This window comes from Jatropha curcas, chromosome 9, assembly GCF_041381405.1.
Source record: "Jatropha curcas cultivar XTBG-Jc1 chromosome 9, XTBG_Jcur_1.0, whole genome shotgun sequence".
In the NCBI taxonomy this organism is placed as follows: Eukaryota; Viridiplantae; Streptophyta; class Magnoliopsida; order Malpighiales; family Euphorbiaceae; genus Jatropha; species Jatropha curcas.
Window position 1 is genome coordinate 7,782,789 of NC_143159.1, and position 16,374 is coordinate 7,799,162.

A 16,374-nucleotide genomic window follows, 5' to 3' on the forward strand; every position below is an offset into this window, starting at 1 on the left:
AAAATTTAATTAATTTATTTGAAAAAAATTTCAAATTAAAAAGTTAAATATCCATAATTAAAAGAGAGCAGGAGGTTCACACTTTAGGCTAATGGCAAAATTTTCAGGCAAAGCCTGAGTCAACTCAGAGTTTATCTCCCCTCTTTTTCTCTCCTCCAATAATCCTCATTAAAAAAAAAAGAAAAAAGAAAATAAAAGAATTGAAAAAGAGTTGGATGCCAAATTAGCATTTCATCGTTCAAAGACCCCAAAAGGGAGATCTACTGGGAAAACGTTAATTAATGTATTTGAAAAGTAATTGAAAAAGTTTGGAAAAAAAGAAAATTATAAATTAAAAACAAAAAAGCTAAAATTAAGGACAAAACAGTAAAAAAGGAAACATCCTTCAAACAGTTTTCTGCACAAAGCAGCCTCCCGACGAGAACTATCCACATTTAAAAGGACCCCGATACCCACTCTCAAGCACACACAACAAACGTGGCTTTGAAGGCGCGAACCTCTCCAATCTCCATCTATCCTTTCTCTTTTTAGGTCGTCTTCTTCCTTCGACTTCTACCTTTCAAAACAAAGCCACCCTTTCCTCTTACACACACACAAACACACTTTCTTTCTTTCTTTCTTCCTTTCTTTCTGTGTGTGTGAAAATGTCGTTGACGTTGGCCACCGGAGCTGCTACACTCAACTGCCAAACCCCTCCTTCTGTTAAAATGTCCTTCAGCTTCAAGACTGGAGTTCCTACACAATTAAACTACCGGAATCCTCTCAAATTCCGGGCAAACTCGATTTCTAAAAATCAGAAAATCAAGTCCACTTATCCGACGGTGAAAATGATGACGCGTATTGAACGTTTGATTCAAGATGAAGGAATTATTTTGTTGCCTGGTATTTATGACGCTCTTTCCGCTTCCATTCTAGAGAAGGTCGGTTTTAGTGCCGGTTGGATCTCTGGTTTTTGTGTCTCTGCTTCTCTTCTTGGCAAACCAGACATTGGTTTCCTTACGTACGCTTCTTCACTCTGTTTTTGTTACTGTTAGCATTCGATTTTTGTTTTTGTTACTTTAATTGCTTAATCTTGTTTGGTTCTTGCTTTGAATTTGTTTTACTGCTTATAGGCCACCAGAAATGGCAGCCACGACAAGTAGAGTGTGTGCTGCTGCGGACATCCCCTTTATTGCTGATGCTGGTATTGTAATTCTGCCTTTCCTATGGTTTGATTTTTCCGTTTATGCTTTCCGATCCGTTTTTGCAAATCCGCCATTAATATGTTAGAATTAAAAAAGAGTTTTGGTTTAATTGTGCCAAAATTTTCTGTGAACATTTGTCAGCTGTTAGTTGGGCAGATCCAAAATGACTATTACTAGCTGGATAAATTGTCTGGCTGATATAATTAATATCGTTAGCATCATAATTGAAATTTTTATTGTCCGATGTTTACAAATTGCTGTTATTTGGTTTAAGAAATTGTCCTCTCTCTGTTTCTGCGTGACCGACACATCATAGCATCACATGTTCGATTTAAAATAGGGGCCTAAAAGGATACCATATCGTAATAATTTGGGACTCTGTGCCACTTACTTATGGCTGGGTCAAAAAGGAGTAAAAGAATAGCAATACTTTGAGTTTAAATAATTGGGACTTTTTTTTATATATTTTTTTCCTGAACAGAGTCTTTTGGAACTTTTGCATAACGTTTTAGTATGTTTCACTTGAATCTTTCCTGTAAAAAATTTCTCTTGCCATTTCCTCAATCTGCTGCTCCTTCACTTCTGTGTTCTAACCCATAAAAAATACAATTCGTGAATCAGCTGATTGATCCTTTCCACTGAAGGGCTTAAAGGCTTAATCTCTCTCTGTTGTTTGAAAGTTGTTTTAAACATGGAAAAAATTTGTGACTTGACTTCCTTACTTTTGGGTGAATTACAGTGGAAAAACAAAAACGAAAAGAAAACATTAGAGAGAATATTTTTTATTAATTGGATATCTTACATCAGCAATATTGTTTTTTGTGCAATGAAATCTCACTTTTTTTTTTTTTTTTTTTAATTTGCCCTTTCTACTTGCTTTTGTTCCAGATACTGGTGGTGGCAATGCCCTCAACATTCAGAGGACCATCAAGGACTTGATCAGGGCTGGTGCTGCTGGATGCTTTTTGGAGGTGCTACTTCAGATTTCTTTTTCTTTTTTCTAAAAACCCCGATTGTTATGCATATACATATATATATATTCCTTAGTGTTTCTAACTAAAGCAATTTAAATTCTTTCCAGGATCAAGCATGGCCAAAGAAATGCGGTAAGACTTATCAGCTTTTAATTCAAGTTAAATTTGAATGAATGATCAGAATGAAATGAATTCTATACGTTTCAGTTTTTAGGATTTGATACTAACTCTCCCTTTTCCTTTTCGATCAACTGCAGGGCATTTCGCCGGCAAACAGGTACCTTTTCGTTTCTCTAAATACTTGCAAGCTAGCCATAAAAATAATGATCAGAATTTAAAAACTTAAAAAGATTTGTTCATCTTGTTAACTATCCTTTCGTTTACAGGTTATTCCTGCAGAAGAACATGCGGCAAAAATTGCTTCTGCTAGAGATGCCATTGGGAATTCTGATTTCTTCCTTGTGGCTAGGACTGATGCACGTGCAACATCAGTAGAAAAAGGTCTTTCAGATGCCATTTCAAGGGCCAACTTTTACTTGGAGGTATGCATAATGCCACATTTTGCTTTCTCGTTATTTGACAAGACATGGACCAAATCAATTCAGTTTGGCCTATATTCGTATATGTTTAGTCTTTGTTGGATTCCAGATCATGAATCTTCAAGGTTTAAGTGCTATAATGAAATTATGCAGGCAGGAGCGGATGCATGCTTTGTGGAAGCACCAAGGGATGATGATGAACTAAGGGAAATTGCACGCAGGACAAAGGGTTACAGGGCATGTAACATGCTTGAAGGAGGGAAAACACCATTGCATACACCAGAGGAGCTAAAAGCAATGGGCTTCCATTTGATTCTTCATTCAACTACTTCCATCTATGCCGCAGCAAAATCATTGACTGATGTCCTCGGAACTCTGAGGGTGAAGGGAACTACTAGAGAAGACCTTCACCAAATGGCTTCTTTTAGTGAATTTAACGAAGTCGTCAATTTGGACCACTGGTATCAACTCGAATCACGGTTTTCAAAATACACCAATGGTTCTATTGTCAGAGATCTTGAAGAAGCTGGTGTAGGTTTTAAAAATTGAAAAGTAATGCCGAGCAAAGTAAATATTTGTACCAGAAAGAAGAATCTATGAATCAGAATTTCGCAATGGAGCCGCATTTTGCATTTGTAATCTCGACCATCACCACGACCACAACAAACTCAACCAGAACTCCCTTTGCCAGATTGAATAAATCAGTTCTTGTATTGCAATTGTTTCAATTTAGTCAGTTCTTGTACTACAGTTTATTGTTTAAATTCTTGTACTAAATTATATTATGCAAGTCAGTTTCTGTAATTGTAAGGTTCTTGTACTAGAATTATTGCTTCAGGTTGTTGTATTAAAATATGATTTCAAGCCAGTTCTTGTATTCTTGTACTACAATTATTGTTAAATTGAATAAATCAGCTCTTCTGCTCAAACTGTTGTCTTTTTTTTTTTTCTTTTGTTTTAAATTAAATACTAGTATTGTGAATCCACCGTCCTAAGATTCCAAAAACAAAGGAAAAAAAAAAAAACACGTGAAACAGTCCTTAATTATATTATAGTTTGAGCTCTTAACCATAATAATGTAATCCAATTCAATTAATAAGAATATTCCAATAATTGATTGTAGGTCCATTGGAATCCCTAACATGTCTATTTAGTATCATTTTGCGATCACTTTCCACATCAAACAGATAGCTCAATCAAAATGCGGTGACTGTTACACCATTCATTGGCAAGGCAGTGGATCCAGAGAGCCTGGGCCCATCTAAGCCCAAAAGTATCATAATTCACATACACCATTTAAAATTGGTCCCTCAAAAAAGCAATAAAACGTTATACTACTTATCTCATCTGCATTCGTATTTGCTCAAAAGTCTACTTTTATTTATTTTAGCTTATAAATATATATAATATTATTGTAAATAATATAATAAAATATTTTTTAATACTTATTTAGAGATTATCTATTGCAATTTTTTCATGAACTTTCTTTTACTATTGAAGAACTTTTGATATTGATAGAAATTCAAAAAAATTAGTATTGTGCAAAAAAAAAAAAAAAATTAAGAGTTCTAAAATGAATTTCATTTGTTATTAATTACTATTGTATATTTGTAAGTAAATGAGTCTATGATATTATGAATCTCTTCACCTAAACCTTCATTAAGCTATCATTTTTTATATTATTGTAAAAAGTGTGAAAATAAAAAGAAATAAAGGGAAATATTGCTGGGTCAGCTTAAAGATGGAAAAGACAATCTAACTCACTGGATTCTGCAAAGAGAAATTATAGAAAATGTCACTTTTTCAAATTTATTTTTACAAAACAGTGAGTTTGACGTTAAGATTTAAATTATTGTCATTTGTGATATATTTTTACGATTGTGCCCTTTTTTATTGTTAGAATATTAATTTATTAATATTTCAATGTTTTAATATATTAGTATTGATTTTCTATGATATATTTTGTATTGATTTTCTATTTTCACTATTGTTTCTTTTTTTTTAGTACGTTAATAATATTTTCTGCTGCCATTTTTTCAGCTCTCATCATTTTTTAGATGGTTTTTTTTCCTTTTGCTACCGTCCATTATTTTCTTGTCATTTTTTATCCTTTTGCTGTTATTCTTTTCATTATTGATCTTGTTTCATGGTTTCCTTTTTTAGTCATAAGGTATGTTGTTTCTGTTTTTGATCTGTTGCTTATTGTTGAGAATATCCCTAAGGTAAATATAATGATTCAAATTAAGACTTTCAATTAAAAAAAAATGGGAAGAATTAAATTTGAAATCATATCAAGGTCCAATTAGAAATAATGTCCCCTAATTGGAGCTAAATAGAACAACCTTCCTTACTTTGTCGTGACTAAATTGAATAATATATTCACCAATAATCAAATAATTTTAATCTAAATCATATGTGATAGGCTCAAATTGGAGATCATTCAATTGATATCTAAATAAAATTTTATTCCTTAATTCATTATGACTAATAAATTGTTTAATGTATTTACACATATATATTTTCAATTTCAATCACATATGATGGGTTTTAATAAAACACCATGTGCCTATTCGGAACTCATCCAATTGATACCTAAATAAAATCTCATTCCTTAGTTTATTGTGACTAAATTGATTCATATATTTATAAGTAATAACATATAATTTCAATTTCAATCACATGTGATCCTACATATGGACACTATAAAAATAGAGACATCGAAGGTAAAACCATGCTTGAGATATATTGAAATTAAACAGTAATTGAAATCAATTAATTTGATACTCTTATTAAGTTACATTGAATTGAAAATCCCAATCGACATAAATTGAAATTATGTCAAAATTATAATACAATCCGCTTTAACCCTAAAGCAAGCTCAATTTTTGGCAAAAGAAACTTTTAACCTTTCAGCTTCAATGATTTCTCAAAAGTAAATAGTCAATCAATAAATCCCAACCCAAGTCCCAAACCAGAGTTAGCCAATATGGTCAATACAGAGGTTCAAGACTTAAAAGGTGCATGTCATTTGCTGTCTGCATAGACACACATGGTTCATGGCTGGGATCCAACAACCTTAACGCCCACATGTCTCCCACCACCAACGGTCTGCCACGCCATATATCTTAAACACGGCTGTCCAATAATGTTCTAAAAATTCAATTTCATAATATTCTATAATTTAATAATTATCAACCATGTTATAATTCTTTTTCTTTTTTTGAAATACCACGTGATAGTTACATGCTTCTCTCTCTTTGTGTGTGTATATATATATATATATATATATATATATATATATATATATATATATATATATATATATATATATATATATATATATATATTACACTTACGTGGTACAATTACTTGAGACGAGTATAACCATAGTTTCAGAACCATCTAATGATGGAAGTCCCCCGGATTCTATAAAAATTTTTAGTTCACTACTTATTACAAGTGATAAATTATGACAATATTTCTATTTAGATGATAATTATATTTTATTTTAATTATATAACAATTCAATATAATTATTCTCACTAATTTGGTGTATTTAAAAGAGAGTTACTGTTATTTTGTAACATATCATATTCAGTCCATTTTAACTCTTATAATCAATAAAAAAAATTAGTGTAAAATAGTAAATTTTAAAGATTTGGATACAATTATAACTTTTTTTAACATATTTCATTTTTTTTACCATTAGGCTATTTCTCAATACACAAGCCAACCATGATCTCAAAAATATCTTATAGAAATCACTTTATAAATTTTAAGTCGAGTAATTACTAATTAGTTTAGATTTTAAATTTTTGACCTCGTAAAATTTATTCGAAAATTTAACAAATATTATTATTTTATTCTTTACTTTTTCTAATGAATGACAAGAAATATTTTCTTTATAATAAAAGATTTATTTATTTTATTAATTTACTGTATGGATGGATGAGTAATGGCAAGTGGATAAATCATTGCCGTTTGTTATATACTTTTGTATGTCCTCCTTTACTCCATTGTTACCTGGAATGGAATTATATATATATATATATATATATATATATATATATATATATATATACATGGAAATTATTTGTCTAGATCGGATTTATAGCCACGTTTATGGACTAAACCAATCACAGTAATAATTTTTTAAAAAATTTTCTGATTTTATCCATTTTTTTTAATATATGGTCAGAAATATCTTCATTTTAATAAGAAATCTTATTCTTATTGGTTTGGTTTATGAGTGGAGATATGAACCCGTTTTAGGTAAAAATTTTCCCAATATATACTTTATCTGTTTGAAATGGTACTGGGCCTCCCTGCGTATTGCGATCAATAAAAATGTTTTGTCAGAAAGTCGGATCGGCCAGATCATGGGCCTAAACATTTTATGTCTTGGTCGAGGCCTATTTGGATGCTTTTTGAGAATTAATATCTGCAAAAAGATATTTAAACTACAAATGTATAGTTTTATCAAGTTCAGTTATGCCAAATCTATTTTTTACAGTGGTTGAAACTCATGACTCTTACATGAATTATTTATAAGAAAAACAATTAAATCAAATGTCACGATAATTTTATTCATTAAAAAATTGTAATATATAAATAATTCTATGAAATTCTAATCTTTTAGCATTATGATTTTAATGTTCTATGAATCATAGATTCATTATATTTAAGAAATGATGAACCTATCTAACACAGAATTGTTTGATTGAAATTTTACCATTTTAGGACATGAAACATGTCCAAAGTTGGAATCCAACAAAACTTCTTAAGAAGAGTAATTTTTTATGATAGAAAACATATTTTAATATTAGGTATTCGACATTATAAATTATAAACCATTGTAAATTATAAAATATAACTCTCCTATTTAAGGATGTCTTTTTTATTTTCAACATTATAAAATATAATTAATGTTGCCTAATTATCATTCCTCTCATCTTTTTTTAATTTATACAATTACTCAAATATTATTAAAATTTTTAATAGAATTAATTAATAATGATTTATGCGTCAAACATTGCAAATGTCTTATTCTTTCCACTTTTTTATCTTTCATTTTCTAACCAACAAATAAACTTTTACTTTTCTAAAACAATTGGAAATATTTTATGTATTCTATTTCGGATCTATAACAAATAAATATTATATGCATACTAAAATTTAATTAAAATATATAAACTTAAGGAGCTTTAAAATTGAAAGGCTAAAAAAATGCATAAATTTTATAGCTTCCCTCATTAAATATTATCTCTCTAATTTATAGTTTTTTCGTGAATTTGACTTTCATGGGTTTTAAACATAAAATATACTTTAATACGGTTATTGATGTTCTCTATATTAAAAATTAAAATAAAATGCCTTCTAACATATATAGCACTAAAATTAAAATTCAAAAATAGAAAAATACGTCTTCATCAAATTAAAATGAAAACAACTTTCTCTTCTCTATTCTATGTAAAATGTCTTGCTGGAGTATATGAAACTCTTCTATTTCCACCGGTTCTTTTTTATCTCACATCAACTCAAGTTCAATTTTATTTTTCTAAATAATTCAAAGCACACATTTATTATTTTTTTTTTTTGTGTATTATGATGTATTATATTACTGTGTTTTTCATGTTTTTTGAAATCTTTAAACTTTGGATTTCAATTTATAAAATTTGAATAAATTCTTCTCCAAAAAATAAGGAATTAAAGTAATATATATATTCTTAAAAAAAATAATTTATATATTCAAATATACAATATTAGATTCTTAGTTATTAAAATAGTTTTTTTTATTATTGTTTTGTTTTAAAAATGATGGCTATTGTTAATTGTATTATTAGTATTTATATTTTCTTATCACGCCTATTTTATAATTGAAATAAAAATATAAGTATCATGCATTCACGCCAAGTGCAAGGTACTGTCTAGTTAATATATATGTATCTATAAAACAAATATTTTTTTTTTAAGAAGTTGATATGTGGCACAATCCTTCTATAAGGCTTTCACTTGGTATATTTTTCCAAGAAATGATATGTGACATACTTTTTTAATTGGCCTCCACTTAGCATGTATCGCAATTAATTAATTAAATGCAAAATTATAAATGTCAATACATAATAATTAATAATATATGAAAAAAAATATTCATTTGAATAAATCTCAATCAAAATTTTTTCACTAAATGAAACGGCCATCAAAATTCCAAATTTTTATTTGACTATATAAATAAATATAATCATAAATATAAATAGAATTAACTAATAGAATATTTCAATTTGTAAGCTTATTATCATATATTTTTTAAAAATGATTTAACATTGTACTTACAATTTTCAAAATATTATCTACATTGTTAAATTTGAACATTGCAAATTTTAAAATTATTTATGTACAAATTAATTATATAAGTATAAAAAATGTTTTAATTAAAACTGAGACACAAAAATTTAAAAAATAAATATTAATTAATATTTATTTCTACACTTTGACATTTCATCTCCCTTTGTTAATTCTCATGTAAGTTATAACTATTATTTTCAATTAATTATCATTAAAATAATTTATTATTATAATTATTAATTGTCATTTATTATTTCTATCATGATATTCTTATCATTTAAAATAAAAAAAATTTAATATCATTGTAATACCCTGAATTTTTATTTTCAAAACTTTTGAATTTTTAATAAATCAAAAATCTGAATTTATGACGTTATGGGCTTAAGTACTGAGCAGTTTTAATCGGGGCCTAAATTGCGGGATAGACTCAAACCCAAAACAAGTTATCGGAACATTTAGTCGAAAATAATTTAAACTTCTTAGAATTGATATTGAACCACTTAAAATAATAATAACATTAGATTTACCACTTAGTAATCCTAAATTTGATTAAATCAATTAAATAAATCACATTAGAAAGAATAAAATGGGTTATTCAGTAAATATTTAATTATTGATAAATAGGAACCGTAAACCGGCTTAAAGTTTCTTGAAACCAAGAGAAAAACCAGATAATCAAACAAAAATCGAGCTAAATCGTTGAGTTGAACCAAACCGATTCGAATCGAACCGGAATGGCCCAGAACCCTCTAGAAACGCCTTCTCTCTTTTTTTTTTTCTCTCTTCTCTTCTTCCCCTTCCCCTGGATCGCGCGACTTCCTCTTTCTCCTCCTCCTTCCCTTCCCGTTCTAGCCATCGGTGCCGATCAAGTTCGCTTCCTCGCCATCAGCTTCTCGCTGTAGCGGTTTCGATCCTCTGTCTCTCTTTCGCTTCTGTGTACCCAATAGTCACAGAACGCTTGCGAGCTTGTGGACGAAAATCGCATTGCGTCTCCAGCTCGATTCCCCAGCGATCAGCTCCAGTCACCTCCTTCATCGATGACGAGCGTTGAACAAGGGTGAGCTGCAGTCGCTTGCTCTGGATTTGGCGGCGACGACGAAAGTGGCGTTAGACCACTGCGAAGCCCGATCCGACCAATTAGAGGACCGAGCTCACTAAATTAACACTAGAAATGGAATCCTTGGTGAATTTCGAGTTGAATGGTATGATCGCGGCGAATTTCTGGGCAAAAGTCGATTTTCCGACCACCGTGCAGGGCGGTGACGGCGGCGGTCTGGCGACCGGCCGGCGAGACTTCAAGAGGCAGAATGCTCTCCTCTTTGCGCGGATCATGGAAATAAAATCTGATTTTCAATCGGTACACTCTAAAGCTTAATTCGCAATTTTTGAATAAATCTCAAATTAATTAATTAATGAATTTATTTAAGTATTTAATAAATTAAATTGGATATTGTTAAATGTATTTTATGAATATTAATTATAACTATAAGATCGGTATTGAAATATAAAGTCCTAGCTAATCATAATGTAAGTAAATTTTAGAAATTTTATTAATAAGTAAATAGTTATAGAATAATTAATTATAATGAGACTTTAGTTTGATTAAAAATGTGCCCGATGAATGAATTGAATGAAAGAATGAATGATGGTTATAGCGGACAGGATCAATTAATGAAAATTGCCCGATGGATGGGCCGTGTATTGTCATGTGGAATATATAAAATTTAGATAGTCCAGTTTGTAAAGGAGATTGTGACATCCTACTGAGTCGAGTCTTGCATTGAGTCGAGTCTTGCATTGAGTTGAGTCGAGTTGAACCAAACCCGGTTGGGGTAGAATGGGTTTATTAGTGGACTTACTTGATTGAGAGAAAAAGAGCAAAGTATAAAGATTTGGAGTTACTTGCATTAGAAGATTAAGCTTGAGTATTAAGTTGTAGCTTTTACCCAATTGAGGTACCATGTAGTAAGTTTCCATCATTTATCTTGATTTTGTGATGACTTACCCGTAATCATCCCATTCACTTTCCCATTGTTCATTTTTATCTTCATCTTCTTCATATTTCTTCATCCATTTAGGCAACCTCAATTTTCTCCAAGTAAGTAGAATTACTTGCAGCTTATTGTTATTCAGTCTCTTGTAGATAAGTTGTAAGAATTTTGATGTGTATAGGAGAAGGGAGTTCAAAGAGTGTAGAGAAGAGAAGCTAGAACAGAGCTCACACGTTTTTGGAGTAAAGGTTTGATATCTCTTGATTTTTATGATTGTCTTTACATGAGAATTTGTGTGGTGTGTTGCTATTGAGACAATATATTGCTTCATGTTGGAGAATGGTAGTGGTGAGAAAACAGGGGAGGTATTGAGTTTATGTTGAAAACAGGGGAGGACTTCATCTTGATTTTGACCCCATTTAATGAGGGAATTAGGAAGTGTCATAGAAGAGTTATTTGTTCCTCTATGTGTTAGCTTTGCATGGGTTTTTGAATCACCCAAATTGGATTTGTATATTGAGAGATATGACCAAAAGAGTGCAGACTGCGCAGGCTGGAAACGCGTCGCGACCTGGCACTGCGTAGGCTGAAAGCACGTCGCGCGCTCGCGACTTTGCACTGCGCGCGCGCGACTTCCACTTCAAACTCTCTGACTCTCAATTGGCACATTACGCGCTCGCGACTCTCAAGTGCGCGCTCGCGAAGTTGGCCCTTGGCCTGGAAGCGCTCGCGACTTGCATTGCGCGCTCGCGTAGTTGGCATGAAAACTCACTGTCTCTCATTTGGCACACTACGCGCTCGCGACTTTCAAGTACGCGATCGCGACTTGTGCCTGAGAACACACTGTCTCTTATTTTCTGCATCTCGCGCTCGCGACTTCCACAGGCGCGCTCGCGACTTGGCTTTTCCTGCATTTTTGGACTTTCTTTTTCTATGTAATTGGGTTCTTTGCTCAACTTGTATGCATCCAATCATTTCAAAACAAAAAGACAACATTAGAACATGGATTAAAACAACATTCAAGCATGCAAATGATGTGAACTCATATGAACATATGATTTATGAAGTGATGAACTATTTCTATGATGTTGTGTTATATTATTGACATACCAACATTATGCTCCATTGAGGTTAGGTAGAAACCATGTCGATAAGGCCATGTCGCGACATAGGATAGCAGATCCGCGCCTCATACAGTTTGTTACTCCGGCTACAGGCCGTTGAGTGGATATGATTATATATGGGCCATAGCAGCCAAGTATACAGTATTCATCCAGTTTATACAGTTTTCTTATCACCTCGGTTTCGCTATAACCTTATGGAGCCATACAGATTTCATGAATCATACAGCATAATAAACAGCAAGTATCATGCTATATGTGCTTATATGTTTAATTATCCAGATGCGTTTACATGGTTATTTCTATACATGTATGTGCTTTATTATTTCTTGTTATGTTGAGATATCCACTGAGCTTTATTTGCTCAGCGAGTTACCTGTTTAACTCGCAGGTTTTGAGACTAGTCCATAGAGGGTCCGTTTACAACTGCTGCCGTTCATCTGTAGAAGACTCGGTCTTCAGGGTAGAAACTCATTTTGTTATTCTTTTTATGGCATGTACAGGGCACACAGTTGGGCCCAATCCATTTTGTAACTAGTATCATGTCTTGTAAAGATTATAGACAGTATTAATATAACAGCATCAGCATGCTAGTATGTTCATATACAGGATGATGTCAGCATGTCAGGATTTAAGTCATCCAGTTTGTAGCATCTCGGCTCGGTTTATTCGGGTTTACGGGTGGACCGAGAAGGGATGTTACAAATTTTGGTATCAGAGCCCTAGGTTCAGTTTCCCTGGGCTTGCATTCATAAGTCAGTATAGTGTACATGCCATGTCTACCCTGATGAACTAAGCAGTTGTTGTTCTTTTAGGAGGATGTCACAAGAAGGTCAGAGCGAGTCACACGCCTCCAGGGCAGTGGAGGGTGAGGCTCCAGTAGCACCAGGTCAGGAGGTGCTGTTAAAGCAACTTGCAGATACTTTTCGACAGATTGCAGGGGTGATGCCGCAAGCACCAGTCGTAATAGAAAGAGAAAGAAAGCCCCCACTGGAGAAGCTTCGAAAATATGGTGCGAAGGAATTCAGTGCCAGTAAGGATGATAGTCCAGAAATAGCTGAGTATTGGTTAGATGGGACATCGAGAGTTCTGGAACAATTACAGTGTACACTAGAAGACAAATTGATTTGTGCCACATCATTGCTAATAGATGAAGCATATACATGGTGGACTACTGTTCAGCAGCGAGTATCAACAGAGCAGCGTACATGGCAATTCTTCTTGGACGAATTCAAGAAGAAGTTTATCACAGAGGCTTACCTAGATGCGAGAAGGAAGGACTTCTTATACCTTCGACAGAACAGACTGTCAGTTTCAGAATATGAAAGAGAATTTACCAGGCTCAGCCGGTATGGTAAGGGGATAGTGGCTACAGAAGCCGAAAGGTGTAAAAAGTTTCAGGAAGGCCTGAATGATGAGATTCAGATGGGAGTGGTAGCTTCCAGATTCAGAGAGTTCTCAGCTTTGGTAGAGGCAGCTCAGGAGATAGAGCGAATTCAGGCCAGTCAGCGTACCAGACGCCAGCGGACTCAGCAGAGGAGAGACCAAACTCAGAGTGCACCTAGTAGCTATCAGTCAGAAAACAAGAGATTCAGAGGTGCTAGTAGTTCAGCTGGTTCTAGACCTTCCTTTAGCCAAGGCGCAGCTAGGGGTGCTAACATGCCAGCGGTATCAGTTGTGGCTAGTTCCGCCGGTGGTAGCCGAGGTTCAGGCAGAGGAACTGGTAGAGGCACCAGTAGAGGTGCAGAGTCAGCCGGTTATCCTTTTCCACCTTGTGAGCATTGTGGCAGACGACATGGTGGAGAGTGTTGGTTGGTGACTGGTAAATGTTGGCTATGCGGAGCATCAGACCATCAGAAGAAAGACTGTCCTAAGAGGGCAAGAGTTCCTACACAGTTCATAACAGGCAGAGGTAGAGGTGAGAGCTCCGGAGGGCAGAGACAACAATCAGAGACTGTTGACAGACCCGATACTAGAGGTCCAGCCAGGGTTTATGCTATGCGAACCAGGGAAGAGGAGGAAGCTCCAGATGTAATAGTTGGTGAGTTTTCTCTATGTGGTCATACAGTTTATGCTTTAATTGATCCTGGATCATCTCATTCATACATTAGTGTACCTAAACCTTGGGTTAAAGGGTTAGAAGTTGCATATGTGAGTCAGTGTACGGTAGTTACTAATCCACTAGGTGATGTAGTAAAAACCCATACAGTGGTCGAAGGATGCCCAATTGTGATACATGGAAAAGAGTTTCCAGGAGATCTTATGGAGTTGCCATTTAGAGAATTTGATGTTATTCTGGGTATGGATTGGCTATCCAGACATCAGGCTATAGTTGATTGTGCAAAGAAAAGGGTGACATTATATACTACAGCAGGGGAAGAGATAATAGTAGTCGGGAAGCGGCGAGATTTTCTGGGTAATGTGATATCAGCCATGGCAGCAAAGAGATTAATTCAGAAGGGTTGTGAAGCATACTTGGTATGTGCATTACACGCAGAGCAAGAACAGTCAAAAGTGCAAGACATACCAACAGTGTGTGATTATCCAGATGTATTTCCAGAAGAGTTACCAGGATTACCACCAAGGAGGGAAGTGGAGTTTACCATAGATGTCTATCCTGGAGCAGCACCAGTATCAATTGCACCTTACAGAATGGCACCAGCAGAGTTAAAAGAGTTGAAGATTCAGCTGCAGGAGTTATTAGACAAAGGCTTTATCAGACCCAGTGTATCACCTTGGGGAGCACCGGTATTATTTGTAAAGAAGAAAGATGGATCATTCAGATTGTGCATTGACTACAGACAACTGAACAAACTGACAATCAAGAATAAGTATCCATTGCCTCGAATCGATGATTTGTTTGATCAACTAAAGGGTGCAGGTATGTTTTCTAAAATCGACCTCAGGTCGGGATACCATCAGGTGCGGATAAAGGAAGAAGATATCGCTAAGACTACATTCAGGACCCGATATGGTCACTATGAATTTTTAGTCATGCCATTCGGGCTCACAAATGCACCAGCGGTTTTCATGGATCTCATGAACCGCGTGTTTCATTCATATTTAGATCAGTTTGTGGTGGTGTTCATAGATGACATTTTGGTCTACTCCAGAGACAGGGTTGAACATGATAAACATTTGCGGATTGTACTTCAGACATTGAGGGATAAACAGCTGTATGCCAAGCTCAGTAAGTGTGAGTTTTGGCTGGAAGAAGTTTCTTTCTTAGGACATGTGGTATCATCTGAGGGTATCAGAGTGGATCCTAAAAAGATTGAAGCTATTGTTAATTGGAGACCACCCAGAAATGTTACAGAAGTTCGAAGTTTTCTGGGTTTAGCCGGTTATTACAGAAGGTTTGTAAAGGGATTCTCCATTATTGCATCACCTTTAACAAAATTATTGAAGAAAGCAGTTGTATTCCAATGGGATGATAGATGTCAGCAGAGTTTTGACACTTTGAAGAAAAAGTTGACTGAAGCACCAGTGTTGATCCAGCCAGTGTCAGGTAAAGACTTTGAGATTTACAGTGATGCCTCTCATATTGGGTTAGGATGTGTACTCATGCAAGAAAGGAAAGTGGTAGCTTATGTCTCCAGACAATTAAAGCCACATGAATTGAATTATCCAACCCATGATTTAGAACTGGCAGCCATTGTTCTAGCATTCAAAGTATGGCGGCATTATCTGTATGGTGAAAAGTGTCACATTTACACAGATCATCAAAGTTTAAAGTATTTACCAACACAGAAAGATTTGAATTCAAGACAACGGAAGTGGATGCAGATTCTGGCTAATTATGATTATGTCATTAATTACCATCCGGGCAAAGCTAATGTGGTAGCTGATGCCCTTAGCCGGAAATCATTGTTTGCTTTGAAAGCAATGAGAATTCGCATGGAGTTGCAACAGCAGGGAGTGATAGCACAGATGCAAATACAGCCATCTTGGGTTCAGGAAGTTGCAGAAGCACAGAAGAAAGATGCACAAACAGCACTATGGGTGAAACAAGTACAGGAAGATCATGGTGGGAAATTCAGATTGGATAACAGTGGAGTCTTATTTTATGAAGACAGAGTTGTTGTACCGCAGACAGGAGAGCTTAGACAAAAGATTCTGCATGAAGCTCATAACAGTCCATATACAATGCATCCCGGTAGTACCAAGATGTATCAAGATTTGAAGAAAGGCTATTGGTGGCCGGGCATGAAGAAAGACAT

At 34.1% G+C, this 16,374-nt stretch overlaps 1 protein-coding gene across 1 annotated transcript; it reads left to right on the forward strand.

Annotated features, from left to right (window-relative positions):
- The first annotated feature begins 449 nt into the window (after positions 1-449).
- On the forward strand, positions 450-3,322 carry LOC105629178 (Phosphoenolpyruvate carboxylase family protein). The gene is made up of 7 exons (XM_012210719.3): positions 450-1,000; positions 1,113-1,183; positions 2,073-2,155; positions 2,266-2,290; positions 2,416-2,435; positions 2,545-2,700; positions 2,851-3,322. Exons 1-7 carry the CDS (start codon positions 645-647, stop codon positions 3,244-3,246), a joined length of 1,107 nt encoding a protein of 368 aa, XP_012066109.1. The 5' UTR covers positions 450-644; the 3' UTR covers positions 3,247-3,322.
- The last annotated feature ends 13,052 nt before the right edge of the window (positions 3,323-16,374 follow it).

Excerpts from the sequence above, each read along its gene's own strand:
- LOC105629178 (XM_012210719.3), top strand. The coding sequence starts at position 645 with ATGTCGTTGACGTTGGCCACCGGAGCTGCTACACTCAACTGCCAAACC. Across the intron at positions 2,436-2,544 it reads GGCATTTCGCCGGCAAACAG|GTTATTCCTGCAGAAGAACA; the intron begins GTACCTTTTCGT and ends TTTCGTTTACAG. Across the intron at positions 2,701-2,850 it reads GGGCCAACTTTTACTTGGAG|GCAGGAGCGGATGCATGCTT; the intron begins GTATGCATAATG and ends GAAATTATGCAG.